The 24843-nt window shown below is 42.6% G+C and overlaps 1 protein-coding gene across 6 annotated transcripts in view; it reads right to left on the bottom strand.

Moving 5' to 3' along the window:
- Positions 1-1202: 1202 nt before the first annotated feature.
- MIPOL1 (mirror-image polydactyly 1) overlaps positions 1203-24843 on the bottom strand; it is a 286508-nt gene continuing 262867 nt past the window's right edge. For all 6 annotated transcript variants that reach the window (XM_077323149.1, XM_077323147.1, XM_077323144.1 and 3 more), the window contains one exon: positions 1203-9041. In XM_077323149.1, coding sequence (XP_077179264.1) covers positions 8975-9041 — 67 coding nt within the window. In that variant the 3' untranslated portion in view covers positions 1203-8974. The remainder of the gene's footprint in view (positions 9042-24843) is intronic.

Here is a 24843-nt window from a genome sequence, read left to right as displayed (position 1 = left end):
GGCCCCATGAAGAATTGCTAATTTTATTTGCAGAAAAAGAAGGGGATTCCATCCTATTGAAAGCTCTTAAGATCCTGCTTGTTCTGGCCTCATATTTCAGAAGTGGATTTTTATAAATGGTAAAGACAGAACACACCCACCATGCTACACAAAGAACATATAAGACAATAAAGCAACATCTGTGAATGTCAAATACTGCTGAACAAAGCTCTGGGTCTCTGCATGTTTGAGCAGTTCCCAGACAATTTTGTATCATGTATCTTGATTTTTGGAATTCACTTTCAGTTGTTTTGCTTTGGAAACTGCTGATCAGCATTGACAGTTTCACTGGAAGGGCCCTGGAATTTTACAATGCAGATTTACACCCTTTTGAATCCTTTGAAGTCAATGGGTTTTAAAAGGGTGCAACTGTTTAGGACTTTACTGTTAATGTCCAAAACTATATACCATCTGACTTTGTATAGATCAGAATTATTTTATCTGGGACGGGAAAACAGAGCATGTTTCTACTTTTTCCAAGATGCTATTCCAAGAAAAGTCATCTGACAAGTCAGGCAATCCATTGCATTTAGTCATAATTCACCGATCAACCTATGTGAGTGTTGTAATAAAAATGTTACTAATGTACCGTAACTCCAGTAACAAAAGCAAGAGATGAAAGAGGTGTAACTGCCAGTAAAAATGTAGATATTTCCTGAGGACATTTATTTTGATATCTCAGAGGGATTAACATCTTGTCATGAGCTTCTGGACCACATGAGTGATCATATGTATGGATCCCCTGCAGCATACCTCTCTGGCAAGCTGTAGCACAGCTGTGTAGGGACCCATACCTCCAAGCAGGGAATCTGCTTTCCCTGTCCGGACTGGCTTTCATGTACAGCTTAGAGTGCACAGAGGAAACTTGAGTCACGCCGCTGCTGGAGTGTGCATATGCATGCATTAAAAAGCTTGTGGTGCTTCCTTGGGGTCACATGCTGGAGGGATTCCTTTGCCCTTAGCTGGAGTCTCTGATTTACTTAGAGATGTTCTCTTTGCTAGAAGAGGCTTTCTGGTTTCTGCAAACCTCAGTAAAAACTTTTATTTATTCTGCAGGAGGAGAAAAACCTGGACACCGATTTGAAGTTTTTAATTCTTCCGTTTCTGATTTTATAGTTAATTTTTGACTCTCATTCACCCAGAGACAATCCTTCACATCGAACGGTTTTTTAAAGCAACCTTCACAAAGACTATTTTAATAAAAGGATTACAATCTACAAAAGGGAAAGAGACAGGTAACCCGAGATGCAGTTTTGGAACGTACACCGCTAGTTCAAATGTGCAGGCTTGAACTTAACAAATGTTTAAAATATTTGAGTTTTTAAAACTGTGCCAAAATAAACCACGTCTTTTCTAAAGACTACATATTTAGCCAGGCAGTGGCAATGTAAATCATTCAGCCATTCCAACTATTTGTTTAAAAGCCTCCTGGAACACGTGCACCTCCAAGAAAACCGAAGGCTGAAAAGTCTAGACTGCTGAAGATTACAAGCTAATTTACCATCAAGATACAACAAGTGAGAAACCGTGGACAGTTTCATTAGTACTTCAAGAAGGGAACAGAATGAGGGACCATAGGATTTTTACATGGAATTTATGCTAAATAAGGATCAATGAGCATTGGATCCCCACAGTATTGCAATTTGGCAAACTCTGACATTTTAATTCTGAAGATTTGTCCTCCCTCCTATCCTTTGTGTGTGTATGCAGAGGCAAGGCCATTTTCAAACTGCCTTTGTACTCTGTTTTAGTAACTGACTGCTAATGGATTTTTTCTGTTATTTCTGACAGATTCGTTTTAGTAACTGGCTGCTAGCAGAATTTATTTACCTGTTCATACACACCTGCTTGTGTGGGGTTAGTAAAACATAGTTGAGGGAAACTGTTTTCTTCTGTTTTCTATCCTTTTGTTGTACTTCCAAATTGCTGTGGTGTGCTGTTTAAAATGTCCATGGTGCTTCCTACAGTGTCACTCCCCCCTCCACGCCATGCTCTTTTCATTGCATGATTTTCCATGGACTTTTACAAAACATTCTAGGTTGAGAAGTATAGCACTAACTCAATATAGCACTTTGGTGCTATAGAGGCACTATTAGGATGCCTTAACTCCGCTGACTCAGTGAAGTACTGCATTGGTTTAGCACTATAGTGCTCAACGTAGAACATTTAAAAAGCCCACCAAGGAAGATTGTGCAGCGAAAATGGGCGTGGGGGGATGCAGTACTGTTTGAAATGACCATAGCACTTCAGAAATGTGGGAAATTGGCTATTATCATCATCACTATAGGCCAGGGGTAGTCAAACTGAGGCCCTTCAGATGTCCATGGACTACAATTCCCATGAGCCCCCACCAGCAAATCCATGGACATCTGGAGGGCTGCAGTTTGACTACCCCTGGGCAGTAGGTAGTAACAGCCTGCCTATGAAAATCTTGTGTGTATTCTTCTAAACTTGAAGCAGGTCCTGTTTTGGTATGTGTGGGGACTCAGAAAAAAGCTTTGCCTGGGGAACATGAGTAATAGTTCATCCCCGTGCATGCAAAATACAGAACTAGCAGCTGAAGAGGAATCAAGCTTCAAGAAAGCAAAATTTTGAAACTCCCTAAGCATTTTACACCCAGAAGTTAAATGATAAGAGGGTATACAAGCCAGACTATCTTCTAGAGCAGCCTTTCTCAACTTTTTTACCATTGAGAAACCCCTGAAACATTCTTTAGGTTTTGAGAAACCCCAGAAATGGCGTGATCATAGAGAATATGGTTGGGAAACATAGCTGGGTACATGCTCGCCCCGGGTCCTTCCCATTCCCACCCCCTCGTGGCCCATCACTGGCTATCGGGGGGGGGGAGGGGGTTGACATGACCATAAATAGTGATATCACCCAATAAATATTTAATCCATTTAAAAAATATATAAAAATAATTAACTCCCATCCATTTGGGAAACTCTTCTAGGGCCATCGAGAAACCCCAGGGTTTTATGAAACCTTGGTAGAAAAAGCCTATTCTAGAGTTTTGCATCTTCCATGTAGACTCACTCCTTGCAAAAATATGGGCAAATACATAGTTTGTATTGTATGTTCCAGGAATTTTCTCTCTCCTAAGAAGAGCATGACCATGGATTCTCAGCTGTCCTGGATACAAAGATATGGCTTGTGAACAAATACCAAACAGCATCAACACTACATTGCTGAACTGGAGCAGTGGTTGAGCAGATGCAGTACCAAGAACGAAATATTCTTAGATCACTAGTCAAACAGTGGAAGGTCTTCACTGAAGACACTGCTTCTTCACAAATATATTTTAAGATATATTTTTAAACTGGAAGAAGCCATTAAAATGACCAAAGCAGAACTGTTTATCCTGGGTTCTTTTGCCATTGTCCAGTGACTCTAATTTGATAGGGGAATCTAAAGTCCTCCTTAGAAAAGGGGGCAGCTATAAGGGGATGCGGGGTCAAGGAATGGGTTTTCACTGTCCGAAACACCACGGCCAGTCTGTGATTTGGGGCTGAATGGAAAACACCGCTGGGTGATTAACAGCGCAGTCCTCGGCAAAGTTACACCCTCCTAAGCCTATTGACTTCACTGGGCTTAGGAGGGTATCCCTTTGCTTTAGGATTGCGCTGTAAAGGTCCTCTATTCCTTTCTCTTCAAGTTGACTTGTTGCAATACAGTTAATTAGCAAGGGCTTAGGGAAGGCTTACTATGAATCTAATTACCGTGCTGAAAAGCTTTAATAATGTCCTTATTCTGAGACAACGTGATGCTATTTACATATTTTACCATGACATGGACCATGAACGGCTCACAGCTCACTGTGCAATCCTGCAGAAAAAATCCACAGTTATCTCCATGTAACACTGAAGTAATAGTGAAGCTATTCATGGTAGTAATTAAATTTGTTCTCTGCCGGAGGAAAAGAGCCTCTTCCTTTTGAGCCCCGGGAAGGAAGAAGAAGGATCAATTTGAAATCATCTCACATTTCCCTTATAAATCAAGAGACAGAAACCTTAATCTAGGCTATTTGTACACAATAGCTTTTTGTGCTGGGTTGAGTCCACCTTGCCAAGCAGGTGACAAAACTGCCTGGGTCATCACTCTGCCAGTCGAATTCTTCAGCTGACAGAAAGCCAAGAGCTCCCAGGTTGAGCCTGAACTTTAACTCAAAAGTTCTTCTTGGGCTCTACAGGACTATTCCAAGACATGGATAATGAAATAGTGTTGTGGCTGAGTATGAGCAATGAGTTGGAAAGTCTCCAAATTTTTCCTTCAGCCATGAACTCACTAGTCTTAGGTAACCCACTGTCTCTCAGCCTTACTTTCCCATATGGGGAAGATTTTTTTAATGGCCATCAAGTTGTAGTCATCTTATGGCAACTCCACAGGAATGTCAAAGCATGAGACATACAGGGGTGGTCTGCCACTGCTTGCCTCTTGGTGGGTTTCCATCCATATACTAACCAGGGTTGACCCTGCTTAGCTCCTTAAAATGGATTAGCCTGGGCTATCCAGGTCAGGGCTAATGGGATTGTTGTTGTTTGGTGTGAACTCGTGTCCAACCCATCACGACCCCATTGACAATGATCCTCCAGGTGTTCCTGTCCTCTACCATTCCCTAGAGTCCATTTAAGTTTGTACCTACTGCTTCAGTGACTCCATCCAGCCACCTCATTCTCTGTTGTCCCCTTCTTCTTTTGCCCTCCCAGCATTAGGCTCTTCTCCAGGGAGCCCTTCCTTCTCAGCCTTCCTTATGGTCCAACTTTCACAGCCATACATTGCAACTGGGAAGACCATAGCCTTGACTAAACGCACTTTTGTTGGCAGGGTGATGCCTCTGCTTTTTAGGATCCATAGCTTTCCTCCCTAGGAGCAAGCGTCTTTTAATTTCTTTGCTGCAGTCCCCATCTGCAGTGATCTTGGAGCCCAGGAAAATAAAATCTGTCACTATCTCCATTTCTTCCCCATCTATTTGCCAGGAATTGAGAGGGCCGGATGCCATGATCTTTGTTTTCTTGATGTTGAGTTTCAAGCCAACTTTTGCACTCTCCTCCTTCACCCGCATCTACAGGCTCTTTAGTTCCTCTTCACTTTCTACCATTAGAGTGGTATCATCTGCATATCTGAGGTTGTTGATATTTCTCCCTACAATCTTGATCCCAATTTGTGACTCCTCTAATCCTGCCTTTCTCATGATGTGTTCCGCATACAAGTTAAATAGGCAAGGCGACAGTATACAGCCTTGCCAAACTCCATTCTCCTTTCTCCTTTTTAAAATGAGATTAAAAACATGTAATTCGGCTCATGCTGTAAATGTATGATATAAAAAATTAGTACTTTAAAAAAGCTATTATAATTTATAGAATCATAGAATCATAGAGTTGGAAGGGGCCACACAAGCCATCTAGTCCAACCCCCTGCTCAATGCAGAATCAGCCCAAAGCATCCTAAAGCATCCAAGAAAAGTGTGTATCCAACCTTTGGTTGAAGACTGCCAGTGAGGGGGAGCTCACGACCTCCTTAGGCAGCCTATGCCACTGCTGAACTACTCTGACTGTGAAATTCTTTTTCCTGATATCTAGCCTATATCTAGCCTATATCATTGTACTTGTAATTATGTATCAAATCATTTTATATTGGGTATGGTTGTTGCCATTTTCTCCACTAGTCTGAGCACTCGCCTTTACAGTCTTCCAGGTGTGACAACTGGATGAGCATAACTTTGATGTAATATAACTCCATGAACAATAGTAGAAACTAGAAACATATCTGAAAAGTGGCTGATGCACACTAGCATCCTGACTGAGAACAAATTAACAAACGTTATGGTGTGGTGATATTTGGAGAATGAATGGGCATCTTAACATAAAAGGTTAAGGCCTAAGGGGGCGGAGAGTGGGCGGGCCCTCACCAGGAGAGACCAGAGTTCTAGCCAGTTAAGTGAGGGCCCAATCGGAAGGTGCAAAGCACCTTCTGATTGGGCCCTCACCAGGACAGACCAGAGTTCCATCCTTCTCTCTTAAAATACTACTCTGGCCAGGGGTTAGGCACAGCCAAGCCATGTGTATTTTTTCTTTGCATCTCTCTGCAGATTTGAGACCACTGCATAGTGTTATTCTGCAGATGAAACTGGATGCTGTCGCAGAGGTTCTTTTGTCGCCTGTTTCATCTGCAAAACAACCCTGTGCAGTAGGCCTCAAGTCTTTCAATTCAACAATAACCTGTGTGGGAGGCCTTAAATGTTTCTTCTCTACCAGTTTGGTGTAGTGGTTAGGAGTGCGGACTTCTAATCTGGCATGCTGGGTTCGATTCTGCACTCCCCCACATGCAGCCAACTGGGTGACCTTGGGCTCGCCACGGCGCTGCTAAAACTGTTCTGACTGAGCAGTGATATCAGGGCTCTCTCAGCCTCACCCACCTCACATGGTGTCTGTTGTGGGGAGAGGGAAGGGAAGGCGACTGTAAGCCTCTTTCTTCTACCACAACCCTGTCCAAAGTAGCCCTTTCTGCCTGGGGAGCTGATCTTTATACTCTGAAGATGAGCTGTAATTACAGGAGTTCTCCAGGCACCACCTGGAGGTTGGCTACCCCTGGGTTGGAAATATTCCTGGAGGTTTGGAGGTGGGACTTCAAAATCGTACAATGCCTCAGAGTCCAGCCTTCAAAGAAGCCATTTTTGCCTGCAGTTGGGAGGGAGTGGTGCAGGTGTGTCCCTCCTGGGCTATGGGCTATGGCCAGCCCTTACCAGAAACTGTTTGTATTCTGGGGTGCAGACAGACAGACAAGCATCAGTCCTGTGAGTCTGGAAAGTGCAGGAAGACCTAAAAATATTTACAGCCTGAAACTGTAAATAGTGAACAAGTAAATGGGTGGAGAGACATGGGAACTGATTTGACTTTTTCCAACCTTGGCCTGGCAAATTAAAAAAAAAGTATAAAAAACCTTATTAAGGTCAAGACTGCTGTGCACAGAGAGACTTCCTCTTAGGGTTGCCAGCTTCCATGTGAGGCTCTCTACCCCACCTCCCTCATGGGGAGTCTGCTATGGGGAGAGGAACGGAAGACGATTGGAAAATGCGTTGAGACACCTGAGGCCTGCTGCGTCACTGCAGCCCATTCCCAGTTCTCTCGGAGCTCTCACAGCCCCGCATCCCTCACAGGTTGTCTCTTGAGGGGAGACGAAGGGAAAAGGTGTTTGTAAACCGCTTTGAGACTCCTTTGGGTAGTAAACAACAGGGTACAAAAATCCAGTCCTTCTTCTAAGGAGCAGCCATGAAAGAAACATGTGGGCACATAACATTTTATCAACAGTGAAAAAATGGAAACAGAAGGAACAGGGCAGACACTGTGTACTGTGACTACCCAATGTGCATTAGGGCAGGGGGACATTTCGGTGTCTGTGGCCTAATACACACAAGAAGGGAAATGACGCAGAACTGGGAGGAATTGGTTGCCATGTAATCTTCCCCTAAGAAGAGTCTCCAGTCTGATTTTCCCTTCACATATCTGAGGACATGGCTCTGGAAAGCTCATCTGTAACCACTATGCCACAATTCCCAAAGGTCAGTCCTCTCCCACACTCAACAAACATTCCACACCACAGGTTCTTGACACCCATATCTCCACCCCCATGGCCTCATTTGCCACCATGCCACCACAACCTCCCACACAACACACACATTCAACTCCATGCCCTTATGGACTGGACAGCTCTTCCCCTTCCTCTTCCCACTGCCCAGCTCTAGTGCCCGTTGTGTTCTTGGATACAACGGGCTTTGCCCCTAGTGAGAGTATAAAGTCTGTGTTTGGATACATATACACATATGCACACACACACACTATGACAGATAATTCCAGTTAGTAAGGCAAGAATGACAGATAACAGGAACTAGCAATAGACGTATTATCCGCTATATTTGTTCTCCACGTCCTCCCTATTCATCTGCTATCAGTTTCTTAAATCAAATCTGTAAAATAATTACCTCCTGAATCCTGTGCTGGCTTACTTGGAAGTAAGCCACACTCTATTCATTGAGGCTTATTTCCACGTAAATATGTAGAGGATTGCAGCCTATGAGAACTGGGTTCACTGGAGGAAGAAATTACAGGAGTCGTTCTAAATGACAGGAAACTGGCTTGGAGTATTTTTCTTAGTGGAGAGTAAAGCCAACTTGTTTGCTTTTACTGAGCAGGTTAATCACACTAAGGGCTATTTTATATGCATGTGGTAAGACACAGAGAACAATATATGGCAACTTGAGGTCCTTGCTACATTCTGACTAATTAAGAGGGGAACTGAAATAATTTGTTAATTTGACTGGAAATCCCTCTTGTTACTTGGAATACTAGGTCTACTACTTGAATCCTTCTGAATACAATATACATGCCTTCCTTTCAGTATGTTTGCATGGCTCAGTTTCTATTAACCAATGCTGTGCTGGCAGAAAATGAGTCAGCTTGAAGAAAAAACATGATATTTTCATTTTAGCCACAACTCATTTCTGATTCATGGTGTCCCTTATCGGTTACATACATCTTGAATTCCAGCAGCACTGACTCATGTAAATATTTCTATTCCACTCCACAATCTGAAAGATTTCGTACAGTACACAGCCAAGACAGACTTTGTTTTGTAGCAGACCACAGACTCAGTGGAGAAACAATTGTCCACAGAATTATATGCACACAACCCACCTATACCAAAATAGATCTGCTACAAAGTAAACACACGTTTGTAAGGCTACTGCTGGACGAATCAGCCAGCTCAGCAGCCAAGTGGTTAAACATTTATGATTTGATTTTTATCTCGGCTTGGAATGTCGTTGGAGTGTCCCACTTCTAACAACTGTTTGCTAAGTTAAGGCTTGAGTGTTTACACAGCGCTGAATGAAGCAGCCTGGTCACCAGATGTGAATGCTTCCCCAAGCTGGGGCTTTCTGTCAGATCACCGTCCTAATGGTCCCTGCGCCAATCTTCTTCCTCAGGACATCCACCAGCCTTTGCAACCTGGGATGGGGGGAAGGGAGGAGAGAAAAGGAAACCAATATTAGGAATGTCCTGACTGAAACAGACAGTGTTTGCCCTGGACCAATATGTCCCAGGGGTGGTCATGGTAGGAAACAAAGCATTACTGTAACAGAGACGGGCTCCTGGGGCAGAAGGCAGACAATTTGAGAGAAACTTTTAACCTACAACCTGGCCCTGTCGCAGTCAGAAGAGTGTGTTAACTCATCTCCCACTTCGTTGTAAATACAATATCTGAGGGCCTCATGTCTCCCAAGTTGACACAGTACTTTGACAGTTTGTGTGTGAATCTTCTTACTGAGATGCTCATGGAAGGTGGGAAGAAAGCTTGCTGTGTGTCTGCTGCTCTCATTAAACAGAATAGCCTTTTCTTTCTTTCTTTTTGGACTCTGAAAACTCCCCAGCGCTTGATTCTAGCTTAGCTGAGTACGGGTCGGATTAATACTGTATATTAATGTTCCCCCGTAGGTATGGAATGTAGACATTTGTTTGCAAAACTGATGATGTGTCACATTGGCTAGTTAGCCTTAGAGAATTAGAAATCCTTCATTAGGTTTCCTTAGTCTCTCTTCTGCCCTGGTACACTGCAATATGACCGGTGCCATTTGCAAGGAAAACCATAAATACATAAACGATCACCAGATATGGCCAGATATGGCCAGCTATACGCAGAAAATTCATAGCACAGCTATAGGCCTATACAGTCCATACAGTGTCAGCAGATGTGAGTCTATGTATAAGAAAACCTAAATCAGGTGCAATTATTTATTTAGAAAATTTGCATGCTGCCTCTCCAGAACATGATCAAGATGTCTAACAACTAAAATAATAAGATAACATCCAGAAGGCTACTTAAAAATGGTTAGCAAATAACATCTCCCAAGTCAAACCAATAAAAAAACTTCTAGGGTATCAAAAGCGTACATAAAAAAGCAGGGTAAAATGATATTGATGAAACTGCAATTATCGCCAATACCTCACCTGTCCTCAAAACCCACTCAGCAGTCCAGGGCATTACTTCTCAGATCAATTAATTTGTTGGACTGAAAGAATACAGAAGGACCCAGTTTCTTCTTAGTGTCTTGAACTTTTTAAAAATCCATGGCAACAGGAATAACTACACTCAAGAACTTAAAAGGTGACACGTGAAGATGGAGCATATGTTACCTTTTGGCAAAAGGATGCCAAAGGCTTGCTCAGGGATGCTTGCACACATGATAACACATAAAAATCCTCATACAATAGTTTGGATTCTCAAAATGACATGATCCCAGTCCACTGTGAATACTTTTTCTGGGATGGAGATGATTCAATGTAGGAAGTATCTTCCTTCTGGCAACTACCTGTGATGGGTGCTCCTCTCTTTCTTTTATCCTGGCAAGTGGAGATTTAAACATATCATGGATTTCCATCTGCATGCCTCTTTTTGCTGCTATTCCACTAACAGTATATTTGAGCCATTTCCTTAGTTTATCTATATTTCATTCAACATACTCTGAAGTTTCTCCCACAAACAAGCATACGGCACAAAGGTATACCCTGAGAAGAAGGGATCATATGCATTGCCTTGTGTTAAGTACACAGTATGCTCTTTACCACTGGGAATTCAATGAATTGCCTGCGATAAATAAAGTAGGGGGAAGAAAGAAGGGGAGGGGGAGGTTTCCATCATATGTGCCAGTTGAAGAATTTTAAGTACAAGAAGACACTGGCAAACCACCCCATATTGAGTCTGCCATGAAAACACCACAGGGCATCACCCCAAGGGTCAGACATGACCCAGTGCTTGCACAGGGGATATCTTTACCTTTACCTTTACCTTTACCAGAGCCTATTGTGGTGCAGAGTGGTAAGGCAGCAGACATGCAGTCTGAAGCTCTGCCCATGAGGCTGGGAGTTCAATCCCAGCAGCCGGCTCAGGGCTGACTCAGCCTTCCATCCTTCCGAGGTCGGTAAAATGAGTACCCAGCTTGCTGGGGGGTAAACGGTCATGACTGGGGAAGGCACTGGCAAACCACCCTGTATTGAGTCTGCCATGAAAAGGCTAGAGGGCATCACCCCAAGGGGCAGACATGACCCAGTGCTTGCACAGGGGATACTTTTACCTTTACCTTTACCTTACTTTTGCTCTACCGGATGGAAAGAGATCTCTGTAGCATTGACATACCTGTGTTTCAGCTTTACTAACATAAGCTGAGATATCTGATAAAGGCAAAGGTGCACAATGGGTATCGAAAGTCCCAATTTTTCCACGAGCCCATAGATCCCCTCCTTATTGTTGTGCTATCCAGACAGCTTCATCCCTGAAACTAGATTATCTATCCAAAACAATGGTGGTGGTGGGGTGGGGTGGGGGGGAGCCAGAAGGACTTTTCAACATGAACCAGGAAATGAAGCCAGAGAGAATGAAGTACTACTTTCTACATTTTCCACAATTCCAAAATCATCTACCCTTATTTAGGAACCACAAGTTCAACAGAAGGCTGCATGCAAACTGCCATTCTTGCAGCTACTCAGAACCTGCTGCTGCATAAGAGTCAGGGGAAGAAAATATAACCATGTGATACTATGTGTATTATCTAAATGCTGGACATAGTTACCTTTATTCCAAAGAGTAGCATATCGAGCATCACACTGTGAAAAAAATTTCCCCCCTTAATGTTAATGAGGTAGGAGAGTGTGTAGAAAAAGAAATTCAGCTACCAAACATATTCCCATGATCCCCCAATCATGTTAGCTAACATATGCCTGACATTCATATGTGATACCATGCTATATATCAGGGGTAGTCAAACTGCGGCCCTCCAGATGTCCATGGACTACAATTCTCTGGCAGGGGCTCATGGGAATTGTAGTCCATGGACATCTGGAGGGCTGCGGTTTGACTACTCCTGCTATATATCATTAAACTGATTGAATTAGGTTGTCAATCAATCTTCAGGTGAGAAAGTTCACCCTGGGGCAAGTGACTGGTGTTTATGAGAGTGTTGTTGTACAGGTTATAGAAAACACTGGAAATATCAGAACTTATGGTATGGTCATAAGGTTCATGATGCTGTGGCTAAGCAGGTCCAATAGTGCAATCCTAAAGAAAGTTACACCCTAAGTCTATTGAACTCAATAAGCCTAGAAGGGTACAATTTTGCTTAGTACTGCACAGAAAGTCTGTCAGAGATGTCAGAATACCTCTACTGGCATAAACTGATAAGGGCCTAGATGTGAGTTCTCCTGGGAGCCTGCATGCCACCTCCACTTCCATGGCAGAAGAATAGATGATATCTTTAAACGTCCCGCAGCTCTCCTCCCTTCCTAAACCTCACCTCCCCTCTTCCTCCCTCTGCCCCCGGTACCCCTCGCTTACTCCGGCCTGCTCCTCCAGGCCCACTTCCAGGGACCCCTGCCAGCACCACATGGGAAGCCGCACCGCCTGCTAGCGCCCATTGTATTCCCACTACAATGGGCTTTATTCCTAGTCCTATATAATAAAATGTGCAAGGTGCTTCTCACAATGTTCTGGCCCTTTGATGAGCCCTTGGAGGGCCACTCAGAGAAGGTGGTGCACCATCAATCACCACCCATGACCTCTGATTGACCCTTGATTAGTGGGGGGTCCTCCTCCACTGAGGACCAATCAGAGGCTTCTCCAGCTCTCTTCTGGGGGCCACAAGCCATGCAGAAGCCTGCTTGAGAAGCGGCTTGTGAACCACCAACAGCTCCCACCCAGCTCTCACCACAAAAGGCTGGTGAGGATGGCAAGAGCATTGTGCCCCATGTGGTGCCTCCTCCTATCAGTGGGGTAGGAGGTGGTGAGCTGCCCCCAGCTCATTGGGCTAAGAGATGTCATGCATGTAGGGGGGAAGCTTCTTTCTGTGCTGCAACCACCAGAGGTGCAGAGCTGTTAGTCCAGGGCACTGGAGGATTCTATATAGCTTCCCAGTCCCACATGTGGCTGGGGCTGCCAGAGGCATCCACTCCACCTGCCAACCTGCCTCCCATTCAGGCAAGGGGCCATGCTGCCAGGACACTGCCTTCCCCCAAAGCACTCCCATCCAACCTATGGGGTGCATGGGGAGGGGCCTGAGATGGCTGCCAGAATGGTGTGTGACAGAAGCTGTGTGATAGAAGCTGGTGGGGGTGTGTCTCCTTCCTGTCCATTTTTAAAGCTGGCTTCTTGTTGTTGTTAGGTGCGAAGTCGTGTCCGACCCATCGCGACCCCATGGACAATGATCCTCCAGGCCTTCCTGTCCTCTACCATTCCCCAGAGTCCATTTAAGTTTGCACCAACTGCTTCAGTGACTCTATCCAGCCACCTCATTCTCTGTCATCCCCTTCTTCTTTTGCCCTCAATCGCTCCCAGCATTAGGCTCTTCTCCAGGGAGTCCTTCCTTCCCATGAGTTTCATCTTCAGGATCTGGCCTTCTAAGGAGCAGTCAGGGTTGATCTCCTCTAGGACTGACCAATTTGTGTTATAAATACATAGTGTGACTGCATGGAATTTGACAAATATAGGCAAAACACTGTGCTTCTTCTAAGTTTTCATTGTGAATGAGGATGAAAATATTTAAACATTTTGGGGAATGACTGTGTGAGCACTGAACTATATATTCTCTTTTCCTCATAGCAGTTGGTCTCATGAAGGCATTTTCTTTTGCTACAGTTCTCCTTATTCTCTAGGGATGCACAATAGGAAGCCACATTCTGCACCAGCAATTCAACATTTTTTCATTCAACCTCTAGTAAACAAATGGTATTCTAATTGAATCAGCTTACCACTGCCAAACTTCACCTCACATATGGGCTATAGCTCCCTAGTACCTCCTCTTGTGTTTTCTTGTGAAATTCTCATCCTCATCTTTAGTCCTACTGCAGGGCTCTAAACTTCATCACATATTCCCAGCCAGCCTAGAGGGCTTTGAAGCCCAGTCATTTATCTTGCCACACAGACTCAAGTCCTTGCCACGACCGTGTTGCCCTGTAATGCTCCCATTCCCAACACCCCTGTCAAGCTGCAGCTCTTTAGTCATCCTCCTCTGTAATTTCAACCACCTAAGCAAATCCCTCTCATGATATCCACCCACAGCCATCAATGTGTGTGAAGAAAATATACTGGAAAGATATTCACTAATGAAACATTTTTTCTATACAGATTTTTTTCATGCCCTCTCCTTTTATAACAGAAGAAACGCTTGTCAGCATATTGAAATGCTAGTCCAACTTTAGTTTAAAAATAAATCCTGAGAATGGTGACAAATGGAGAATACAGTGGTTGGAGAGATTTTTTTTTTTTAATGAGCCTTGGGAAGATGTGACCAACCAACACTAGGGAACTTCACAACTGACAAGTCAATGAGGAGTCGCCCATGCTTGAAAAGAAATACCCATAGGATGAAAGTTGCTGTCTTCTGTTTAACTTTGAAACTGTCAGGGCTCATTGAAAATAATGAGGCTTAACAATCATGGCTCTTGCTCTTCAAATGAATGATGACGGCTATCATCAAAATGGGGGTAGACCACACCATACATAAGGAATGCAAGACCACTGTGCTTTTTTGCTTTACTTTTCTGGTAGTAGGACACTAAACTACATATGTATTCAATTTTCTATCAGAAGAATCAGAGACAGAAAGTACATACCACCCCCTTCTTAAAAAATGGCCAGTGCCTGGTTCTACGCAAAGTTCACTGGAAGAGAATAGTATTTTTTAATTGCAAAATGTATTGTGTACCTCCCTGAAAGACCCAGCATAGTGTGATACAACCACTCCGTTAAAATGAAAGTAACATTTCTTCTGAAATCATGGATATTTTCTGGCTGCTCTTCTAATTTCAAAGATTCAATGACATTGTTCTATAACAAAATGTTTTAAAGATTATAGTTTCAATCTTTTTGATAGCGGATCATGAATTTTTCAAAAATCTCCTGATGTTTCAAAACCTTTTAATCTGGATGTACCATCTGACTGCAGAAAAGGGCTTAAGATAGGACAGAATCAATAGCTTCCCCCCCCTGCAGATGTTGATAATAGTTTAACAAGACAAAAACCCTCTCAGATATGTATGCCTGCCACTAGGTGGGACCTGGTGGTCTCCTGGAATTACTACAGAGATCAATTTTCATAGAAAAACTGGCTGCTTTAGAGGTTGGTCTCTATGGCATTGTACCCCTGTCCTCCCCAGGTTCTTTGCCCAAATTTCCAAGAGTTTCCCAACCTGGGTTGGGCAACCCTAACCCTAATCCCCCACTGGTGGACAAAGGGGACCTGGCTCCATAAAAATGTTCTTTATGCTGGGTTTGAACAATCAAATAGATGCTTCCTGGTTTCTTGTGAAGCACACTGTACTTCTTGTTATGCCATATGTCATCTTTTCTAATGAATACTCACAACAAATGAAAGACCTAGGTTGTTTCTAGGATCAACGTTTCTGTTGTTGCAGGATGCCATCCAAATAAAATAAAAAGCTTCTATTTCCTGTGCCATATTTAGGTACTGGGGCCAGCAGATTTCTTCCATAGACTTTTAGTCATAGGGGTTCCGGTCCCACCAAAACCAGCCACTATAAATTCTCAAAAGGGAGTATGTCCAATGGAGTACTTTGAAGGGAAGTTTCAAATGAGACTGATCTGTGTGGTGACTGCTTATAAACCTTCCATGTGTGTCTACTCTATGCAGAGTTAAAGAACTCTGGCTATGTGCAAATGGCAGGTATTCTATAGAGGCAGTATAAACATTCTCTCAATAAATAAATAAGTGACAGTCCAGCTGTCTCAGATTTCCAGGAGACTGTGGGAGTGTGGGTATCTGCTCAGAGGCAACAGTGTTCACATAAATACAACTATACCTTTTTATTTGTTAGAGAACCCATGTAATAATAATAATATTACATACTATTTGAAGAGCTGAAGTAAGGTATGCTGAACATAGAAAAACTAGCCAAGAACGCAGAGCCAAGAGGGGGTTGGATCTGGGTTTCCGTGATCCAAGCTGACCCAGTGCACTCCTGCCAGAACAACTTAACCTTGAAGGAAACCAAGTTGGCCAAGTATGTTATGTGCACAGTCTAGAGAAATGGTAAAAGGGCTGGAAAAAAGGAAATATATGAAAAAGGAAAGCATTTGTAGACTCGTACATATCCTGGATTTATGAGTAAGAACTATTTCTAAGATATTTATATGGAGAAACTCATCTGTACATAAACCAAGTACATTCCAGCCATAATGGCATCTAACAATCCAAATTCTAAAAAAAATTAGATTGCTCCTAGGTGTACTATGCAATTTATATACCACAGAGACAGAAGTTAAGGGACCAGATGGTTGATGGTGAAAAGCTCATAATAAAAATTCTAAGAGTATACTGGTAATCTTTTCTTGTTTACTTTTATATCTAAAATTGAATAGTAGTTTGGACTGCACCTTACACAGGTACTTTCCATAAATTAAAAGTTCCTTGTGGTTAACTGAAGCAATAAATCCCCACATTTTAAATCTTTTACTGCACTATTTTCTAGAGCTTCAATTAGCCCTCAGTACTCGCTTTCTCTTTTTAGCCATGGTCCAGTTATAAAGTTCCATCCTACATTGTGTCTTCCACAGCTAGAAAAAAGAGACAAAAGAAACAGAGAAAAGACAATACTTCAAATAAACCTACAAAATCTTGGGTGGCCTTTAAAATGGTGAGGTAAAACTGAAGATGAAGAAGGGAACTTTGGTTGTGGTTGCTTTTGTTTTAAAGATAGACATTCTCTTACTAAAAATGTACAATGAAGGAGTTCAGAGTCCTTAGAGAAATAATAATATTTTAAAAGGGTGAAAACAGGAGAGGGAGGAGTCAGTTGTTATACCTACTGACATGGGCACTATTCAGCAGAGAGCATTTAGCCCCCCCCCCATTATATAGTTTGCAAGACAGGGGGGGAAATTACACTATGGGGAACAATATGTATAAAATAAAACATGTGAGTTGGAAACAAGAAGTTTGCCATTTCATTGAGCCGCAACATAGATTTGTCAAAATATAACAAAACAATAGATGTATATGAATACATATAGTAAATACATGTAATAATTACATATACGATAAATATAAATTTCATACAAATCTTGTGTCCACTCATTAAAGAGTAAAAAATAATTATTCTATGCATCATATTCCTTCTTGTTGTTTATCTCACTGCTTTCAACCTCTGTAGCCAAAGGCTGGCTCATACAGACTTTTGGGAATTACAGCTTAATTTTGCATTTGTTGTTGTTGTTATGTGCGAAGTCGTGTCCGACCCATCGCGACCCCATGGACAATGATTCTCCAGGCCTCCCTGTCCTCTACTATTCCCCAGAGTCCATTTAAATTTGCACTGACTGCTTCAGTGACTCCATCCAGCCACCTCATTCTCTGTCGTCCCCTTCTTCTTCTGCCCTCGATCGCTCCCAGCATTAGGCTCTTCTCCAGGGAGTCCTTCCTTCTCATGAGGTGGCCAAAGTATTTGAGTTTCAAGTGTAAATTCCCCAGGAGAAAATTTTTGGGCAGTGCTTAATCCTAAATCATATCCAATCAATTTACCAAACTTCTCCATCATCCTAAATAACTCCTCCTTTACCTGAAACATTTTATTTTTTCTTTGTCACTGCCCTAAATTAGCTCAGTTTTTTCTGTAGAACTGACATATGGTGATTCTTTGGGGTAAAGACATTAGTAGGGAGGTTTGTATACTGTGGAGCAGTGGTCCCCAACCTTTTTATCACTGGGGACCAGTCAACGCTGGACAATTTTATTGAGGCCTGGGGGGGGGGGTAGTCTTTTGCCGAGGGATGTCGCCGTCTGAGCCCCTGCATTGCTTGCTTTCCTGCCAGTGCCCCTAACTTCCTGCTGCCCACTGGGGGGGGGGCTGCCAGCAGCAGCTGCACAGTGCCAAGTTGAGAGGGAGCCCCAGCCATGGCAGCCGCTGGAGAGTACCAAAGGTGAGCCAGCAGCAGAGAGGCAGGGCAGCCCCTGAAGCAGCAGAAGGGGATAAGGACGAGGAGGAGCCGTGGTCTGGTACCAACTGATCCACAGGCCGGTACCAGTCCCCAGACCGGGGGTTGGGGACCACTGCTGTGGAGGATTTGCTGGAGCTTTGATTTTCAACTTTGTGCCCTGTCCAATAATGGCCTGTAAGAGTTGTGGAGTCACATACTCTATTGCAGTACATACTCATTAAAAAAGGAATGAAAAGCTCAAATTGGTGCAAGCATGAAGGCAAATCATTGTTGGTTGTTTCTATAAATGTCCCAGCAAGGGGCTAGTAGAGGCCCACAATACTTATATAACTATTTAGTACACGGGAATTGTAATGCATTCACTTGCTGTTATCCTGTTATCCTTGCACATCATGTAGTGGTCTAAAAAGTAAGGTATAAAGTAAGCTAACAAAGAACTGCACCATCCCTATGCCAATACAGTCCATACTGATTTGTGGGAAAATGCAATAGCATCACAACATATGTGCAGCCTTAAAGGAAGATATGTAGGCTGTAAACAACAAATGAGAAATGACTGAGAATGGTTTTACAACAGAAAGCAAAATAAAAGTCTTGTTTGTATGCATAAATATGTCTCTGACACTAGTCCTTTAATCTGGAATGGTTTATGTTGGACAAATAAGTCCCATCAATCCACAGTACATAAGGAGCTATTATATAATAAATCTGGATTTGGGTACCTTATACCCTAGAAAATGTCTAGACATTCAACTGACAGCATGAGGTTTTGGTTCTAACTCCTATGCTAAATGTGTGCATAATACTGAATACTCCTTTTCTCTAGGACAGATGCTGTTTAGAGGAGGCTGGCAATGTGTTGGGAGAAAGTATGAATCTTGACGAAGTTCATGACTTCTTGGGGAAAAAGGAGCCCGTGTGCCTCCAGGGCTGTTCAGGAAGCAGACAACTTCTCCTCCCTCCAAACTAATAAACAGCTTGGGCCACACATTGTCTATAGTAGAGGCAGGTCAGCCTAATGGACAGACTTGGTTTATACATGTGAAAAGGAACTACAATATAGAAGGAAGATGGTGACGGTATAATTCTTATGGGAAGGGTTTGCACAGCCATATTAATTTGGTAACAGCTGTAGTATTTGACCACTGTTACGTGCTATGAGAAATGTGCTAGCTGCTTGTCTGGAAAATGATTCAGTGTTGCTAGAAACAGCTGAAGAGATCAGGGACAAAAAGATCTGAGAAAAACCACAATTCTCTGGCATCCTACAAAAGTGAACTGTGCGATCCATATTCGAACCATGTTGAAAGCGGGGAGTGGATTTGATTAGCATGTTAGCTGAAAAAGGCACCCTTCCAAATTGTCAAAAACAGCACGGAGATCCCAGTTTGGTTTAGCTACTAAGTGGAAGTTGGAAGGATTAATTTCCCTCTTTCCTTCTGGCATGACCATGATTTGAACGGAAGCTGCAAACACAGGCAGATGGAAAATCTATGATCTTTGTTACATCTGGTCTGGCTACAATAAAACTGTGGACAGTACAATGGTCATTATTTCTTTTTCTGGGTGGCATTTACTTTTGGAGATCAACTTGCTTGTAATGTCCATACACTTTATTTTGTCATCCTTTTTGTTCCCTTGTTTTTATCTGTGTATTCTGCTGTCCCTATTCTCATGACTGTGAATGAACATTGTTTACATCACTTGACACCTGAACAAGACTTGTCAATTTCATACACTTACTTTTGAAGGTAGAAATTAGCTTTGGAAACTGCCATGGAAAAATGGGAAGAAACTTCAACTTTTCCACTGGTTTCTACCTAATTCCCTTGCAACCAGAGTTGAACTAAATCCTTAAGGACAGAATCATAGAATCTTAGAGTTGGAAGGTACCTCCAGGGTCATCTAGTCCAACTCCCTGCACAGTGCAGGAACTCACAACTACCTGCCCACCCATGGTGACCCCAATTTCATGCCCAAATGATCCCCCACCAAAAATCTCCGGAAAGCAACCTGGCCTGGAGGAAATTCACCTACCATCCCACAGTGGCGACCAGCAATTCCCTGAGAATGCAAGGAAGGGCCACAAGAGACAAATGCTGGCATATCCCTTCCTGCCCACCCCCTCACCATCTGCCTAAGTTCATAAATAGGAGGTACGTTAGTTAGATTTCATTCCCTCCAGTCCTGGAACACAGGTCATCCCCCACTCTTTAGAAAAAAAAAGAGAGAGAGAAAACAGTACAAAGTTCTACTTTATTCAAAGCTATATCAGCTGCAGTAAGTTGCTTCCTTTCCTACAATTTATATCAAGTAGGGAATGCTTATAACAGAATTATAATTGCTACAGGATTTGCATAAGGACCATTTGAAGGAAAGACAATGCAGTTGTGGTATACTGTTTTGCAGCAGATGAGAGTTTCCAAAATACTAATCCGGTCTCTCGTAGTATTGTGAAGGCTACCACATTTTTAATCTAGCATAAGCTTCTGTCAGATGCATGCCTCCGGCCAAGAGGATTCCAGTCCATGACAATTGAGTGATCAGTCTTTAAGTGGTTTGTTGTTGCCATAAAAGACTAACATGGCTATCCCTCTGGAACAATTCCAGAAATACTGATGCCGAGTCCATGAACTTTAACATTAATGGTGTCGGTCTCTTGGTATCATATTTTAACTTTGACTTGTTCTAAACAAGCATTGCTTGTCAGGTTAAATACTTGTCAGCTCCACCTCTCTTGTGTGTGCCCTGGGATTGTTTACAATGAAGACTGTAAAGCTGAAAATATCACTAGCACCGCTGAGATTGTTTTTCAAGTGCACCCTAACTAAACATACATTGGCAGTCCCTGTTAAAATACCAAGCGTCTTCATGGCATTGTAAGTCATACCGGCAAGATGTTCTTACTTCTTCATTCTGTATTTGACCTTACACATGAAAGTTTTACTCTCTCTCATTATGTTGATGATTGACTGCTAGTTTGTTCTTGCAAGTAACCAGATATTCTTAATGCAACCAAACCCTTGAAAACATAGGCTGGCTTATTTTTTAGTTAATTTCTCAACCTTCTCATTGATGTCGTGTTGCTCCAATGGACATGACAAGATGCAAGTATGAAGGGGCTTATAAGGCTGACTTAGATTCTTATACAATAAGCATTGCTTCCACACAAAGCTTTTGAGCAGTTTTAAAAAGTATCTACAGAATGTCTTTCTGATTCTGCCTACTTTCTGGGTTTCCCCCTCTTTATTTTGGACATTCCCAAAGCTCTTTTGATATGCTCTTTCCTGAAATTTTTTTTCACTCAGTGCATGATTGCAGGCATATAGACAGGGAAATGCACAATTTTGGACCTTCCACCCACACAGGCAATCAGTCATGCAAGGGGTACAAGGGAATGACCAAGTGAAGCATCGAGGAACTGCTCATGTAGATGTTCCACTGCTGCTACAATTGGCTCTTCAATGACTGTACAACTAGGGAATATCATTGTGTGGAAGCAACCAAGATTTCACAATAATTTCACAGTAAAGCCAAAAAGTACTATTAACTAAGTCAACGGTCTTCAATCCATGGGTTGGCACCCTCAAATATGTTGTGGCCTTGATGCTCTGCGTTGGGGCAGATCTTACTTCCATGCTAACATTGCCACTGGGTCTCCAGGACCACAGCATGACATAAGGATGTGGACAGTCCTTCAGAAACATGCAAGCAAAAGTTATACACACAGATAATATATTTAAGAATCATAGGTAATAATGACAAGTGCCTTGCACTGAGCCAGCAGTGCCACTGGTGTGAAATGCTCAGTATTCCATTCCTGATGATCTGACACAAATAGTAAGTGGAGGTGGGGGAATGCAGGGTGGTTCACCTGAGGTTGGAGAACAAACTCTCGGGACGCTTTGCTCAAGCAAGTACTATTGCCCGCCAGTCAATCAACTGAAAACACAATATTTTGGGAAGATGGCAGCAACAATTACTGGATAGCATTGAGTTAGTTCAATTACGACATAAAATTGCACTAGAATTTGGGAAAGCATTTCAAGCCTTGTTGTTAATGTGCAGAAGTCTATGTGGCCCAAAAACCCAAGGTACAGGTCAAATTATCAGTGGACTTCCTGATTAGGATTATTCACCAATTTTAAATGTAGAATTGATTTCAAATACTCTGGAGGAAAGATCTTTTCATGTAGATATATTTTATTTGAGAGTGTCAAAACCACATCTCCAACAGACAACTCAAGCCAAGCATCTGGTAGAACTTTGTAATTAATACATAGCATTAAAAACAACCCAGTTAAGTTTTTTTTTTTACCTATAGCCATTTAGGTGGGCCTGCATATTTTTTCAAGCCATTTTAGTATTCATATCATATTCTTACAGCCAAGTTTTGGTACAGTTTAAGAATGATTTCTACAAATTACAGAGAAAAAAAACATTAAAAGAACACACAACCCAGTATTGTGTGGATTTATTGTATCCGGAAAGAAGTGATTTAAGCAAACAGTCATTCCTCAAACTCTTGTCACTTTGAAGTTATAAAACTGGGCCTTCCAAAAAAGAATTGACTTGCAATTGTTCAAGCAGCTAATACTTTTTTCAAAAAGGTAATCTAATGCTATAGAACAGGTGTTGTTGATTTTAAAACACCAGATAAACAAAATTTTCTGTTTTGGACCAAGTGTCCAGCTCTATGCTGTCATTTATTTGTCTCATTGGTCTAATTAAATAAGAGGTTTTTTCCCTCCCTCTCTGGACTGGTTTTACACCATCTAGCTCAGCGAGGCCAACATCCAGGTTTCCTCTGATGTACTCCGCAACAAGCTAACGTTCTACAACAGTAGCCCTAAGCTAGTTTTTCCAGTTTACTGAGTATGCTTAGTATATTTTGCCATTGATAAATCAACCAGTGTACAAACTCCCATCTCTCTGCAGCAGTTCTAAGCAAACTGTAAAAGAACACTCAGGTCAAAAAAAAAAAAGTGGGATGCTGTGATTATGTTGACTATGAAAACATTTGACTTTCATAGAATGCAGTTTGTTATTTTGGAGGTGAAAAAAAAAACATTGCAGCACTGCATGCTTTCCCAAGAAATATAAACAGGGCAGCTGCTTTAGGGACAGTAACTGCCCTATCACAAGTATTCACACATGAAAAAAAATCATAATTCAGGATTCCCCATCCCTACAAAATAGAAACTGCAGGTTGCACAGTGAGAAAGACCCTGAGCAGTCACAGCACCCATGTAGACTAGATGCTTCTTTTTAGTTCTAATACTGTGCACAACTGTGCACCACTAAGATGCAGCTGTGCCTTCATCATTTTGTCCTTAGGCAGAAGGGTTTGGAAAGTTTGCCTTCATTTGTAAACACGCCTATTGCCACACCTGTTCCACTAGCACAGTATTCTGTCTGATGCAAACAGTGAATGGGGGCATTACATTGTCTATATTGCTGTCTGCCATTTTGTGCTGAATGTAAGAAAACAGACCTACTACTCCCATCTGTCTTTCAAAAAATATCAGGCACATTTTTAATGCATCGGATCTTTAAAAAAAAGTTATTACCTTAGATCTCGGGATGCTTAAATCCAGAGATCAGAGCTCTGAACAGCAAAGACTGATCTTTCTACAAACCTGAAAGAAGGCCCAGGTTTGCAGAAAAATCTGAAATTTAAAAACAAAATACAGGGGATCTCAAAATGATAGAAGCAGTGCCTGTAGCTTTAAAAACAAATGCCCCAGTGGTCATTGTGGAGGTTGCTAGACAGCTACTACAGTACTGCCAGACTTGGTTTCTATCAGTAAAAGGCAGGGAGAAGGGGCAAGTGCCCTTTCCGGGCAGTCTGGGCCTTTCAAAGGATGACTCAGCAGGGCCTTTCCTAGCAGCAACCATCAGGCGACTTGCTACTATATCACTTGCATGACTCACTCTGGACTGGTTGCCTGCTATTGCTGAACAGTCGTCACCCCACGAAAAGCCATTATGGTATAGTGGCTAGAGTTTCAGGTTAGGATCAGGGAGGCTTAGATTCAAATCCCTACTCTGCTATGGAAGCTCATTGGGTGACCTTCGGCCAATTGCAAATTATCAGCCTAGCCTAACTCTAGCCTGGCTGTTGTGAGGATAATATGGCTGAAAGAGGGAAATAATGTAAACTGCTAAGGCTGTTGATTGTGTAGAAAGGGAGTGTATAAATGAAGTCAATACTGCTGAAGATGGTGGGGTCAGATGCAAAGTAAGGGTGGGAAGGAGAAAAGTTAGCAGTGATATACATGGAGCAGGGAAACAGGAATAGTGTGGCGAAGGGGATAAAGGGGGAAATTATATACTTCTTTCAAGTCCTCAGAGACTCTCCACTTTGTAACTCGTCCCAGCCTAGATGGCACCACACAACACAGCCCAGCCTGATGGCTGGCACTGCAAAACTGGGCTAGAGTTTTTCTGAGAAAGAAGCCAGCCTGGTGCAGTGGTTAGGAGCAACAACTTCTAATCTGGTGAGCTGGGACGGCGATGAGCACGCGCTCGTTGTTGCAGGTGCAGGCCCACTGCATGCTGAGGAGGCAGGGCACAGGAGCCTGTATAGGCTCCACGTGCCTCTGCTGTGTCCTCTTTGGCCACAGCCTGACCTGCTTCCCTCCCTGTTTTGGTTGTATGGTTAAAAAAAAAAGTTTTGTTGGTATTTTGGTATTTCACTGCAGGTATTAGAAGGCATTATTTGCATTCAAGCCATTTTTGGTGTTTGGTTTATTGATTAATTGTAACAACAAAGTGATTTTTAGACCCTGCGCATGCCACATCATCAGA

The sequence above is a fragment of the Paroedura picta genome, chromosome 2 (assembly GCF_049243985.1).
Source record: "Paroedura picta isolate Pp20150507F chromosome 2, Ppicta_v3.0, whole genome shotgun sequence".
Classification (NCBI taxonomy): domain Eukaryota; kingdom Metazoa; phylum Chordata; class Lepidosauria; order Squamata; family Gekkonidae; genus Paroedura; species Paroedura picta.
Note: the sequence above shows the minus strand (reverse complement) of the source record. Positions and strands in the feature narration are given on the sequence as shown.